At 51.3% G+C, this 12,856-nt stretch overlaps 1 protein-coding gene across 2 annotated transcripts in view; it reads left to right on the plus strand.

The window, feature by feature from the left end:
• Window positions 1-276: 276 nt before the first annotated feature.
• Window positions 277-12,856, plus strand: part of TRPV1 (transient receptor potential cation channel subfamily V member 1) — a 28,925-nt gene continuing 16,345 nt past the window's right edge. Inside the window, exons 1-8 of one of the 2 annotated variants that reach the window (XM_043477847.1) lie at window positions 277-531; window positions 6,499-6,818; window positions 7,476-7,633; window positions 7,709-7,861; window positions 8,243-8,383; window positions 8,521-8,819; window positions 10,042-10,221; window positions 11,678-11,836. In XM_043477847.1, the coding sequence (XP_043333782.1) occupies window positions 6,514-6,818; window positions 7,476-7,633; window positions 7,709-7,861; window positions 8,243-8,383; window positions 8,521-8,819; window positions 10,042-10,221; window positions 11,678-11,836 (1,395 nt within the window). In that variant the 5' untranslated portion in view covers window positions 277-531; window positions 6,499-6,513. The remainder of the gene's footprint in view (window positions 532-6,498; window positions 6,819-7,475; window positions 7,634-7,708; window positions 7,862-8,242; window positions 8,384-8,520; window positions 8,820-10,041; window positions 10,222-11,677; window positions 11,837-12,856) is intronic. The other variant, XM_043477857.1, reaches the window with a different exon arrangement.

Here is a 12,856-nt window from a genome sequence, read left to right on the forward strand (position 1 = left end):
CTTCCGCATTTGGGAAATGCAGCGGTGTTGGAGCCCTGGCTTTGAGATCTCTGGTCACGCTGTTTGTTGAGCTGTTACCCCAGACCGCCCTGTCTGCCAGGCTAGTGGGTCTGGGATGCCCAAGCACCTCCCTCCTTCCTTGAGAGCTGAAGTCACCAGCTCTGGCTGGTTCTGGGCTGCGTGTGGCTGAGAGCCCTGTGGCCCTGGCATGGTTGGAGGAGGGGCAGCGGCTAAGTGGTTTCTGAAAAAAGGGCAAAAATGATGGGAAAGGCTTTGGGATCCTCTGGGAATCGGAGCCTCGGCAACAGCAGCTGCTACTGTTGCTGGAAACATTTTCCTTGAGTGTCAGAGTGCACCCGCAGCCCGTCCCTGCCAGTCAGAGCAGCCGTGAACCGGGGAGGGGCCGAGGACCCTCACGGAGGCCGGGCAGGGGCGGCTCTTCTCGCCACACCAGTTCAGCTCTCCCTTGGAGCAGAGCAGCCTTCAAGCTAGCCGCACCTGCCGGGTCTGGGGTGTGCCTGCGTCCAGCTGGTGAGTCCCTTTTGTAGTGGGATGGCCAATGCAGACATTTGCTTTCAGAAATGGCACAGTGAGTCGTCTAAAGCTGGGCTGTGCCTTTTCTAGCTGTGTAACTATGGGTCCTTCAATGAGCCTCTCGGCGCCTCATCTGAAAACTGGGGGTAATAACAGTGGCTTCCTCAAAGGCCGTGGCGCACTTGGCTTGCCTAGTTGTGAGCACTTGGTAAGTGACGATGGAGGCCGCTATTATCTGTGCCGGGGGCATCCTGGGGCCAAGAGGCTTTGGCTGCAGCAGAGACTGGCAGTTGGTTTGTGGCTGGAGGATTCAGTGTGTAGTCCTCTCTGGAGTGAAGGAATTCTGGGCCAGGAGAAAGGAGCCCTGGATTCTTGTCTCACCTCTGTTTTTGATTGGGTTCCTCCGCTCTTCATCCATGGGTTGCAAAGTCCCCAGCTCTGCATCCCTTCTTCGGAGATGCTCAGGTAGGATACTGGGATGAGCATGATCAGGGTTGGGCCCTGGACTGGCTCCCAAAAGCCTGCAGGGTGGCCAGATGCAGATGGGTGCTTTGGGCAGAGAGGTGACAGGGAGACCTGTATCCCAGGATGTCTCACCTGGACTGGGGAGAGAGGAAGGGAGGCTTGTCCCAGCTGGTAGGCAGTGTCCTTCCTGGCTCTGGAGTTGAGAAAGACCCTGAGACCAAACCAGGTCTTTGTTGGGAGGGTCATTTTCTCAAGACCACCCTTAAGTCCAGATGGGTGAGTTTGTGAATCTTGTGTTAAACAGAACCACCATCTCCATCAAACACCCCTAAGTCATGGAAATTCCCCCATCTCTGTAGCATGTTTGACTCTGACAGGGGCATGGCTCTGGGGCTCCCCTGCTGGGCACACCCCAGGCCTGGCAGTGCGAAATATCTTGTCCCTGTTCACCTTCTTAAGTGTTGCATCGGCCACTCAGTCATGTCTGACTCTTTGTGACCCCATGGACTGTAGGCTGCCAAGCTCATCTGTCCATGGGATTCTCCAGGCAAGAATACTGGAGTGGGTTGCCATTTCCTATTCAAGGGGATCTTCTCAACCCAGGGATCAAATCCATGTCTCCTGAATGGCAGGTGAATTCTTTACCATCTGGGTCACCAGAGAAGCCCGTTCACTCTCCTAGTCTGGAGCAATTGACCCTTTAGTCCCTGTCCCACCCTCTGTCCAGGGAGAAGCTTGGTTTCGAGCAGGGAATCAGTGCAGCACTGCAGGGCAGATTCAGAGTTTGTTGACTGACTGACTGGGAGCACTGTGTGGGCTGCTTCATACTTACCGCGTTTGGTTAGATCAGGACCTGTCAGAGAAACAGGCAAAGCTGCAGAAAAGAACGTCATTGAAAGGTTTGTGGTGGCTTCTGCTAACGGGTGCTCTCTTGCTGTGTTGTTAAAGCTGCTGGTTGGGGAGCAGGTCTATTCCTGGTTCTATAGCCAATCTTGTCCAAGGGGAAACATTCCTGGGAGACCCAGACCTGGCATATGGCCTGGGCCTTATTTGTTTTGAGGTTTTCAGCTTCATAGAATGCTTGTTTTGAGCAGGAGGGTGCTACAGAATTGGGGTTGCTGAGTGGAAGAGCATTGTTCCCACCTGCCTGGTCCCAGGGATGGGTGGACCAGGTTTGATTGGCCTCTGGGTCTTAGTGTGAAGTCTGGGGCTGAGTTTAATGGCTGAGAAAGAGTCCTGAGCCTTTGGGAAGGGTGGTAGAGTGCTGAAGAGGCTCTGGGGCCAGGGATCAAATCCAGGTTCCACCTTTTCCTAACTATGCGTACCTCGGGTGGGTCATATAATTGCTCTGTGCCTCAGTTCCCTCATCTGTAAAGCATTTAGTTCTTAGAGATGTGAGAATAAAGTGAGTGAGTGCATATGAAGGGTTAGAGCAGTGCTTTCCTTTGCATAGCACACGCTCAAAGCATCAACTACTCTTATTCTCAGTAGCCTCCTGCGCCCTTTAGTTGCCAATAGGCTCCCCCAAACTACGAACAGGTCTTGATGGGAAGTTGTCTCCTGGGAGCACAGATTGTGCCCTGTGTCCCTGCTTCTGAAGCTTCTCATGGCTTCCTGCCATCAGAGCAATAATGCCCACATCCTGCTCCTTGGCATTCAAGGCCGACAGCCATCTGGTTCTGATCCCACTGGCTTCTTCTTCATCACTTACTCTGGGGCTCCTCATCCTCTCCCCTAGTCCCAGCCCAGCCTCGTTTCACTTCCAGGCCCAGCTCATCTGGATGCTGTCTTCGGCACTCCGGGCCCTCCTGTGGTTCCCCTTGCCCCAGCCAGCCTCTGGTTTCTGTCTCTGATGGGGTCTTGGTCCTCTCTGTGGCCGCAGCACTGGGCTGGCCACCCGGTAGGGTCAGTGGGTGAAGGCTGAGTGACGGGATGCATGCGTGGGTGTTGGTTGGAAGTGGGGCTTTGTGTGGCCAGGCATGCTTCCTGCAGCAAGGTTTCTACCTGATGGATGAATCAGAGAAAGACTCAGGCCCTTCTGAATGCAAAACAGGCAGGAGGGGAAAGGAGCCAACAGTCAGCATCTGTCCTGCTTGCAGGTTGTGAAATGGTGAGACTGCCTTTTTTTTTTCCTGCGTGAATCTGTGCATCAGATCACAGCTGATCTGTTGGCACAGTCCAGCCATGTGCTCTGAGTTTTCACTGCCTGAACTTTCACTTGACCATGCAGGCTGAAGAAGCCTTCCATTCCTTCAGTGGCTGTTTTTCCAGAATCCAGCCGCTGCTGGAACATAAATCTCTCTAACTTCGGGAGCTAGAAGGATCTGTATCTGACCTCGCTCATTTCCCAGCACAGCTTTTTCACATAAAGAGATGAATCAGGCAAGCTTGCTGCCCAGGAGTTCACAGGGCCGGGGGGAGAGCGACGGGTAGAAATTGCTAGACTGCAGGTTCGTGGTGCTTGGGGGGTCATGAGGATGGATGAAAGGAGCTGGGCCACCCTGGAGGGGGAGGGAGCATCATCAGTGCAGAGTTAGGGGGCGTGAGGAAGTGGCATCAGTGGGGAGGTGGCATCTGAGAGGTGATAGGGTTTGGACAAGAGGAGAAGAAGGAAAAAGCACTGCATGTGTAGGCACCATGGAGGTCAAGGCCCCTGAGATGTGGGACATCACTGGGTACTAGGGAGTGACAACGCCCATCTGGGAAGGGATGAGTCACAGAAGAGGTTAGGGAGTAGAGAACTGTAGCAACACAAGTTTACAGCCACAGGTGCTGGCACCAGCTCCCACTATAACTCCAGGGCTTCAGATGTCCAAGGCCCATCAGCCCCGGATCACTTAAAGTCTAAACATTCAGTCCCAGTTCAGTTCAGTTCAGTCACTCAGTTGTGTCTGACTCTTTGAGACCCCATGGACTGCAGCACGCCAGGCTTCCCCGTCCATCACCAACTCCTGGGGTTCCCTCAAACTTATGTCCATTGAGTTGGTGATGCTATCCAACCATCTCATCCTGTCATCCCCTTCTCCTTTTGCCTTCAATCTTTCCCAGTATCAGGGTCTTTTCCAATGAGTCAGTTCTTCGCATCAGGTGGCCAAAGTATTGGAGTTTCAACTTCAGCATCAGTCCTTCCAATGAATATTCAGGACTGATTTCCTTTAGGATGGACTGGTTGGATCTCCTTGCTGTCCAATGGACTCTCAAGAGTCTTCTCCAACACCACAGTTTGAAAGCATCAGTTCTTTGGTGCTCAGCTTTCTTTATAGTTCAACTCTCACAGCCGTATATGACTACTGGAAAAACAATAGCTTTGACTAGACAGACCTCTGTTGGCAAAGTAATGTCTCTGCTTTTTAATATGCTGTCTAGGTTGGTCATAGCTTTTCTTCCAAGGAGCAAGCGTCTTTTAATTTCATGGCTGCAGTCACCATCTGCAGTGATTTTGAAGCCCAAGAAAATAAAGTCTGCCACTGTTTCCACTGTTTCCCCATCTATTTGCCATGAAGTGATGGGACCAGATGCCATGATCTTACTTTTCTGAATGTTGAGCTTTAAGCCAGCTATTTCACTCTCTTCTTTCACTTTCATCAAGAGGCTCTTTAGTTCCTCTTCACTTTTTGCCATAAGGGTGGTGTCATCTGCATATATGAGGTTATTGATATTTCTCCTGGCAATCTTGATTCCAGCTTGTGCTTCATCCAGCCTGGCATTTCGCATGATGTACACTGCATATAAGTTAAATAAGCAGGGTGACAATATATAGCCTTGACGTACTCCTTTCCCAGTTTGGAACCAGTTTGTTGTCCTGTGTCTGGTTTTAAATGTTGCTTCTCGACCTGCATACCAAATTCTCAGGAGGCAGGTAAGGTAATCTGGTATTCCCATCTCTTTAAGAATTTTCCAGTTTGTTGTGATCTACACAGTCAAAAGCTTTAGCATAATCAATAAAGCAGAAGTAGATGTTTTTCTGGAACTCTCTTGCTTTTTCTATGATCCAACAGATGTTGGCAATTTGATCTCTGGTTCTTCTGCCTTTTCTAAATCCAGTTTGAACATCTGGAAGTTCTTGGTTTATGTACTGTTGAAGTCTAGCTTGGAGAATTTTGAGCATTACTTTGCTAGCATGTGTGATGAGTGCAATTGTGGGGTAGTTTGAAAATTCTTTGGCATTGCCCTTCTTTAGGATTGGAATGAAAACTGACCATTTCCAGTCCTGTGATCACTGCTGAGTTTTCCAAATTTGCTGGCATATTGAGTGCAACACTTTTAACAGCATCATCTTTTAGGATTTGAAATAGCTCAACTGGAATTCCATCACCTCCACTAGCTTTGTTCATAGTGATGCTTCCTAAGGCCCACTTGACTTTGCATTCCAGGATGTCTGGCTCTAGGTGAGTGATCAAACCATCATGGTTATCTGGGTCATGAAGATCTTTTTGGTATAGTTCTTCTGTGTATTCTTCCCACTTCTCCTTAATATCTTCTGTTTCTGTTAGGTCCATACCATTTCTATCCTTTATTGTGCCCATTTTTGCATGAAATATTCCCTTGGTATCTCTAATTTTCTTGATGAGATCTCTAGTCTTTCCCATTCTGTTGTTTTCCTCTATTTCTTTGTATTGATCACTGAGGAAGGCTTTCTTATCTCTCCTTGCTATTCTTTGGAACTCTGCATTCAGATGGGTATATCTTTCCTTTTCTCCTTTGCCTTTAGCTTCTCTTCTTTTCTCAGCTATTTGTAAGGACTCCTCAGACAACCATTTGCCTTTTTGCATTTCTTTTTCTTGGGGATGGTCTTGATCACTGCCTCCTGTACAATGTCATGAACCTCTGTTCCATAGTTCAGCCCCAGGATGCTTCAAATGTACTAATTTTACAAAATAACAAAAAGTGCAAAAAACTCCCTACACACTCAACAGTTCCAGCAGCCAGGTCAAAGAGCAAAGGCAGGCAAGTGCATGACTGGTGGCAGGGACACGCGGCACCCGAGGGACCGTGCAGCGTGGGCACTGTGGAGTGTGAGTGTTGGTCTCTGCCAGCCACCTTGTTCCTGGGAATGCAAACTGCTTGGCTCTTTGGGGCTGAGCCATCTTCATCGCTGAGTTCCTTCCCAAATGCATAGCCAGCAATAAACTCTCCTTCCGGTTTCCCCTATTCTGATCTTGGGGGAGTCAGGGCAGTGGTTAGCATCCCCATTCTACAGATGAGGCAACTGAGGCCCAGAGAAGACGAGTGATCCATCCATCCTGGTGGATCCAAGTTGGGGGCTCTTCCATCTCTGGAGGCTGATGGACAGGGGTCTGCTAGGTTTGCTCCCCACTGGGGCCTCTGGGGTGGGAGTTACTACACCCTGAAAGCTTTCTTTCTGGAAGGCTGGGAGCAGCAGCTGTTGGACTTCTGGGGGTTCCTGCTTCACAGGGGCCTTTGCAACAAGTGCAGTGGGGGCCAGGGTCATGCAGTCCTCCAGCTGGGAACAAGCCTGATCTTGGTGGCTGCTCACAGGCTGCCTCCTGGGCCATGGAGAATCTGGCACGGATGAAGAAATGGGGGAGCTCAGAATCACAGGAATCTCAGGACCTGCCTCAAGAGGACTCCTGCCCAGACCCCCTAGATGGAGACCCTAACTCCAGGCCAGCTCCAGCCAAGCCCCACAGCTTCCCCACGGCCAAGAGCCGCAGCCGGCTCTTTGGCAAGGGTGACTCGGAGGACACATCCCTCATGGACTGCTCTTACGAGGAAGGCCAGCTGGCATCCTGCCCAGCCATCACCATCAGCCCTGTAGTCATCATCCAGAGGCCTGGGGACGGCCCCACCTGTGTCAGGTAAGCTGCATGTGAAGCCCCACCTCCCTTTCCACCAGGAGCCTAACTGGCCCAGCTGGCTGAGATCCCAGCCATGGAGACTCCACGTGGTACTTGAGTTTATGGGCAGAAGGTCGTAGAGCTGGGGAGCCGAGGGGGCCTCCAGAGGTCGCCTGGTCCAGCGTCTGTACTCACAGAAGCTACAGGACGTGTGGCCTCACATGCTGGCATGTATGCTGATCCTAGCTATTGACTGATCTCTGGGTCCAGTCTTTGAAGGCGCACCAGCCTCAATCATGTAGACTTCAAGTTGGAAAGCTCAAGGGCAAGACGCTCTTAAACAGAGTACAAGACCGCTCCATTGAGCATTCAGAAACCTCCCACCACCTCCAAGGCAGGACAGGGGCTCCCCCAGGCTGGCTGACTCCCGGGGCCCTGTGAGGAAGCTCTTTCACTTAGCTGAACCCCTGTCCCCAACCGCCTCCAGGCGGGCAGAGAAGAGTGAGTGGCCTGGGTGTTGCAGGCAGTAGTGGCTGCAAAGATTTTCTAGCTGATGCCTACAGACAGAATGGGGGTACATGTGCCCCACTGTTCCCTGTTACAACCTGGACCAGCTCTGAAGGTCTCAAGGCCAAGGGGAGACCAGAATATGAGACAAAGTTGTTCTCTGGTCCACAGGCAGCTGTCCCAGGACTCCGCTGCCACTGAGAACCTCAAGCTCTATGATCGCAGGAAGATCTTTGAAGCAGTCGCTCAGAATAACTGTGAGGAGCTGGAGAGCCTGTTGCTCTTCCTGCAGAAGAGCAAGAAGCATCTTATGGACAGCGAGTTCAAAGGTGGCCCCGAGGCCGTCGGGTTCCCGGGAGGCGCCTCCCTGAAGCGCCTGCTCTGACCCCCTCTTTGTCTTGCAGACCCAGAGACAGGGAAGACCTGTCTGCTGAAAGCCATGCTCAACCTGCACAATGGGCAGAACGACACCATCCCCCTGCTCCTGGAGATTGCCCGGCAGACAGACAGCCTGAAGGAGTTCGTCAACGCCAGCTACACGGACAGCTACTACAAGGGTGAGGTGGCTGGGGCCAGCATGGCTCTGCCCACAGGATCTCCTGGAGCAAGGGGGCACCCTCACACCCCGAAAAGTCTCTGAGCCCCTTACTCCCTTTCCCAACCACTGAATCAGGATCTCCTGGTCCTGGGGGTTCCCTGCCTCTCCTACCTCTGGCTTGCTGCTCCTTGCTCTTTGGCAATTTTGAGTCCTTCAGCTCCCAGTCTGGTGTTCCCTGTTCCTACTCCTGCTCAGGGACTCCTTGGGCATCTTTAGGGGACCCTGGTTTCCTCTGTTGGGGGAGTCATCCCACACATTCTGTCCAGGCCCTCCCTCAGCACCTGGCCAGTCACCCCCTCAGGACTACCAGCCCCAAGCCAAGAGCATGCATCCCTCACAGGCCAGACGGCGCTGCACATAGCCATTGAGAGGCGGAACATGGCGCTGGTGACCCTCCTGGTGGAGAACGGGGCCGATGTCCAGGCTGCGGCCAACGGGGACTTCTTTAAGAAAACCAAAGGGCGGCCTGGCTTCTATTTTGGTAGGGAGACCATGTGGTAGACACTTAGCATCTTGGAAGTTTGGGGTGGAGACAGAGGGAGTTGGAGGCCGGGTGGTGCAAGGGCCAAGCCAGTCTCTTTCCAGGGAGGCCCACCGTGTGCCTGTGGTTGGCTGCAGGTGAGCTGCCCCTCTCCCTGGCCGCGTGCACCAACCAGCTGGGCGTCGTGAAGTTCCTGCTGCAGAACTCCTGGCAGCCAGCTGACATCAGCGCCAGGGACTCAGTGGGCAACACGGTTCTGCACGCGCTGGTGGAGGTGGCCGACAACACGGCGGACAACACCAAGTTCGTGACGAGCATGTACAATGAGATTCTGATCCTGGGGGCCAAGATTCACCCTACGCTGAAGCTGGAGGAGCTCACCAACAAGAAGGGGCTGACGCCGCTGGCTCTGGCCGCCAAGAGTGGGAAGATCGGGGTAGGGATGGGGGCGGGGTCATGCCTGAGCAGAGGATGCTGTGGGAGGGGGTCTGCCTGCCTTCCTGAACTTCTGGCATCAGAAGAAGCTGCCACATCAGCCTGTAGGGGTTAGAAGGGTGGGGGGCATTAAAGTAAGCCAGAGGAATTGTGAGGTGCTGAGCAGAAGCCAGCAGCACACATATGGCCAGTTCTTTTCTCTTTCCTATACTATTTTTTTTTTTAACTTTTTATTTTGTATTGGAGTATAGCCAATTAGGGCTTCCCAGGTGGTGCTAGCAGTAAAGAACCTGTCTGCCAATGCAGGAAACAAGAGACATGGGTTCGATCCCTGAGTTGGGAAGATCCCTTGGAGGAGGGCATGGCAACCCACTCCAGTATTCCTGCCTGGAGAATACCATGGACAGAGGAACCTGGCGAGCTGTAGTCCATGGGATCGAGAAGAGCTAGACATGATGGAAGCAACTCAGCACACAAGCATGCATAGCCAATTAATAAACAGGGATAGTTTCAGCTGAACGGTGAAGGGACTGAGCTGTGCATAAACACTTGTGCATTATCCCCCCAAATCCCCTCCCATCCAGGCTGCCCACATGTGGCCATTTCTGATTTTCAACTCTGAGCATCACCAACAAGCCATGGGGTGAGGGTGGGTTGAGCCGAGAGTGAAATGGAAAGAGAAATTGTTGGTGTTTCTCCATGGAAGATAGGACTTCTAGGTGGTAGGGAGTCCTAATGGGGTAGGACAAGCTCCCAAGTCCGTGATGATGTCAGGCCATGAAAGGCTGAAGGTGGGGCTGGGCAGCTGGGAATTGGGGGTGGGGTGGGAGTTTCTCAGTACCAGGGGATTCTGGGAGCTGGTCCCTGCCCACACTGAGTCTCTTAGGATGAGAAGCCTGGCTTTATAACTTTGGTTGTATTTCTTGAATTTTCTTTATTTCCTTTGGGCTTGAGGTTTTCTAGAGGGGACCACTGCAGTCCTTCACTGAGAACAGGGGGGCCAGATGTGATCAGGTGATAGGTCTGAGGCATTGGGCAGCTTGATCTAGAAGGCAGTTAAGAGATTGCTGAATGTGGGTGGGGACCCTCTTGGGGCTTGGGCAGGGTCTTCAACGGACTTGGAAGCAGAATTATTCTTGGAACAGAGCTAGTGGCCCGGTGGGGATGCAGCCTGTGCAGGGCCTCAGGCTGGCCTCTAACAGGTTCTTGTGTCCCTGGGGCAGGTCTTGGCTTATATTCTCCAGAGGGAGATCCAGGAGCCTGAGTGCAGGCACCTGTCCAGGAAGTTCACCGAGTGGGCTTACGGGCCCGTGCACTCCTCACTCTACGACCTGTCCTGTATCGACACCTGTGAGAAGAACTCGGTGCTGGAGGTGATCGCCTACAGTAGCAGCGAGACCCCTGTGAGTGGACCGGGGCCGGGACCCAGCTTCCGGTCTCACTGCAGGGAGGGCTTCCGGTCTCACTGCAACCCAGCCCCCTCTCCAGCCCCTGGTCTGACTCTGCCTGTCCTCCCATCACCTGCTACCTGGGGCTTGTACCCTGCCGCCTCACCTCCCCATTTATTCCCACTGAATGTCTTCCTGTATCATACACTCAATGCATGATAATATTACAATAAAACTTTAACATTTCAAAAGTACATAGACAGGAATCTTCCATTTATACCACACGAAAACATGTAGCTTCATTTTGTTTATATAAATGGGATCATACTATATATAGTACAGAACAACCATTTTTTTTTTAGTTAATAGCATGTCTTATAGACAGTTTTATATCACCACATATAGGTCTACTTTATTTTTAAAAAAATGACTGCAAATATGGGGCTTCCCAGATGGCTCAGTGGTAAAGAATCTGCCTGCCAATGCAGGAGATGTGGGTTCGATCCCTGGGTTGGGAAGATCCCTTGGAGAAGGCAATGGCAACCGACTCCAGTATTCTTTTCTGGGAAATCCATAGACTGAGGAGCCTGGTGGGCTACAGTCCATGGGGTCACAAAAAAGTTGGGTACAACTCAGCAACTAAAGAGGAGCAGTAGCACTTTAAGTATAGGGATGGGGGGTGGGGAGTAAATATCCATAGGAGGACATTTGAGTTATTTCCAGCTTTTTCCTACTACATGCTGCAGGTTGTTTGGCATGGGCTTGAGAATTTTTCTATGAAGGACACCTGGAATTGGAATTGCTAAATCAGAATACATGTCCTCCAAAAAGATTGCATGAATGCACTTGCCTACCATCAGGAGGTACACATCTACCCAAATCCTTGCCAACCTGGGTATTACCTTCCTTTTTTTTCCCCAAAACTAGTTTGAGTCCATGGAGCCCAAACAGCTATTTCATTGATGTCTTATAATTCTTGTTTTCTTGATTGCTGTGAGGTTGAGAATTTTTTCATATGTTTTCAACCATTTGTATTTCTTTGGTAGAATAGGAACATTCATTATCCTTTGCCATCTCTTCTACTGGACTATTTGCCTCATCCTTTTAGTATGTAGAGGCTCTTGTTATAAAATGAATTTGTCCTTTCTCTGCTGCACATGTTTCAGATGTTTTATTTTCTCCTAGTCTCCTAGTCTCTTACAAAATTCATTTGCATCATTTGGGTCCATCTTAGAGTCACTAGTCCAATTACACCTCTTCTTCACTGCTTCACTGCACAACAGGGGTTACACAACTAGAGGGTGGACCATTCAAGGAGCGTGCTGGTCCAGACCTGCGACCCTCTGCTGCTGCTCAGGCCAAGGGTGTGGTCGTTCAGAGAGTGGGTATGAAGAGTCCCTGGGGCTGAAGGGGGCCTGCAAGGCGGACCTTACTGGGAGGAGTGGGCCTCACCTCTCTTTGCTTCCCGTAGAATCGCCATGACATGCTCTTGGTGGAGCCACTGAACCGCCTCCTGCAGGACAAGTGGGACAGATTCGTCAAGCGCATCTTCTATTTCAACTTCTTCGTCTACTGCTTGTATATGATCATCTTTACCACGGTCGCCTACTACAGACCTGTGGGAGGCCGGGTGCGCCTGAGGCTCGGCCCTCAAGGGGGAAGAGGGGAGGGGATGAGTGTTCCTAGAGGGCCCCGAGACCCCGGACCCAGGCGGGGCCCAGGAGACATGGAAGGGTCGCCTGCAGATCTTCTGTTCCCTAGCTCAGTCTTCCTTCTCCTGGTTGTCCTGCACCTGCTTCGTGTTCTCAGCCCCTTCTTCGGCCCCCTGGATCTGAGATGCTGAGCCCATGGTCGCTGAGGTCCTGACTGTAGAGGGGATGAACTAGGCTGGAGAGGATGCAGGAATTAGGGGGCTGGAAGCAGCTCTCCACTCGGCTGGGTGTCTTCAGGGTTGTGGGTGGTGCAAGCCCTGAGCACATTGCCAACTCTCTCTCCTGCCTGCTTTTCTTCATTCATTCACACATGATTCATTCCCTGGACACAGACTTTGAGCACTTCTTCTAAGCCAGGCCCTGGACCATGCATCAGATCAACCTAAGATCAGACTTTTCCTGCTATCAGAAGCCATAGGCTACCTCAAGTTTCTTAACTGAGTCCTTCATTCAATATCCCAGCACTTAACTTGCTGCCTTTATTTCCAGGGTGCCTTGCTTATAAATTTGGTTGAAAAATTCAACTTCCTAGTTAGGTGGAATCTGATTTCTACATCTATTAAGGCCATCTAGTGAGTTTACTTTATTTATTTATATTTTTGGCCTCGCTGAATGCATATGAGATCTTAGTTCCCCAATCAGGGATTGGACCTTCATTCTCTATAGTGGAAGCATAGGGTCTTAATCACTGGGCTGCCAGGGTTGACTTTAAGAGGAAAGAGAAATGTGCTAATGAAACGAGCTAGTGAACTAGTGCTTATGAAATATGGATGGTAGGCTGAAAGGAAACCCACTCTAGAAAACTTGACTGAAAGACAAGGACAACACACACATGCATATTGTGTGACCTCACTCCTTTCAGCATCTGAGGGAAACCTCGACAGTCCTGGGAGAGCAGGGCTTCATCACAGGCTGTGGGAACAGCAGGAAGCACATGG

Source organism: Cervus canadensis, chromosome 1 (genome assembly GCF_019320065.1).
Source record: "Cervus canadensis isolate Bull #8, Minnesota chromosome 1, ASM1932006v1, whole genome shotgun sequence".
Taxonomy (NCBI): domain Eukaryota; kingdom Metazoa; phylum Chordata; class Mammalia; order Artiodactyla; family Cervidae; genus Cervus; species Cervus canadensis.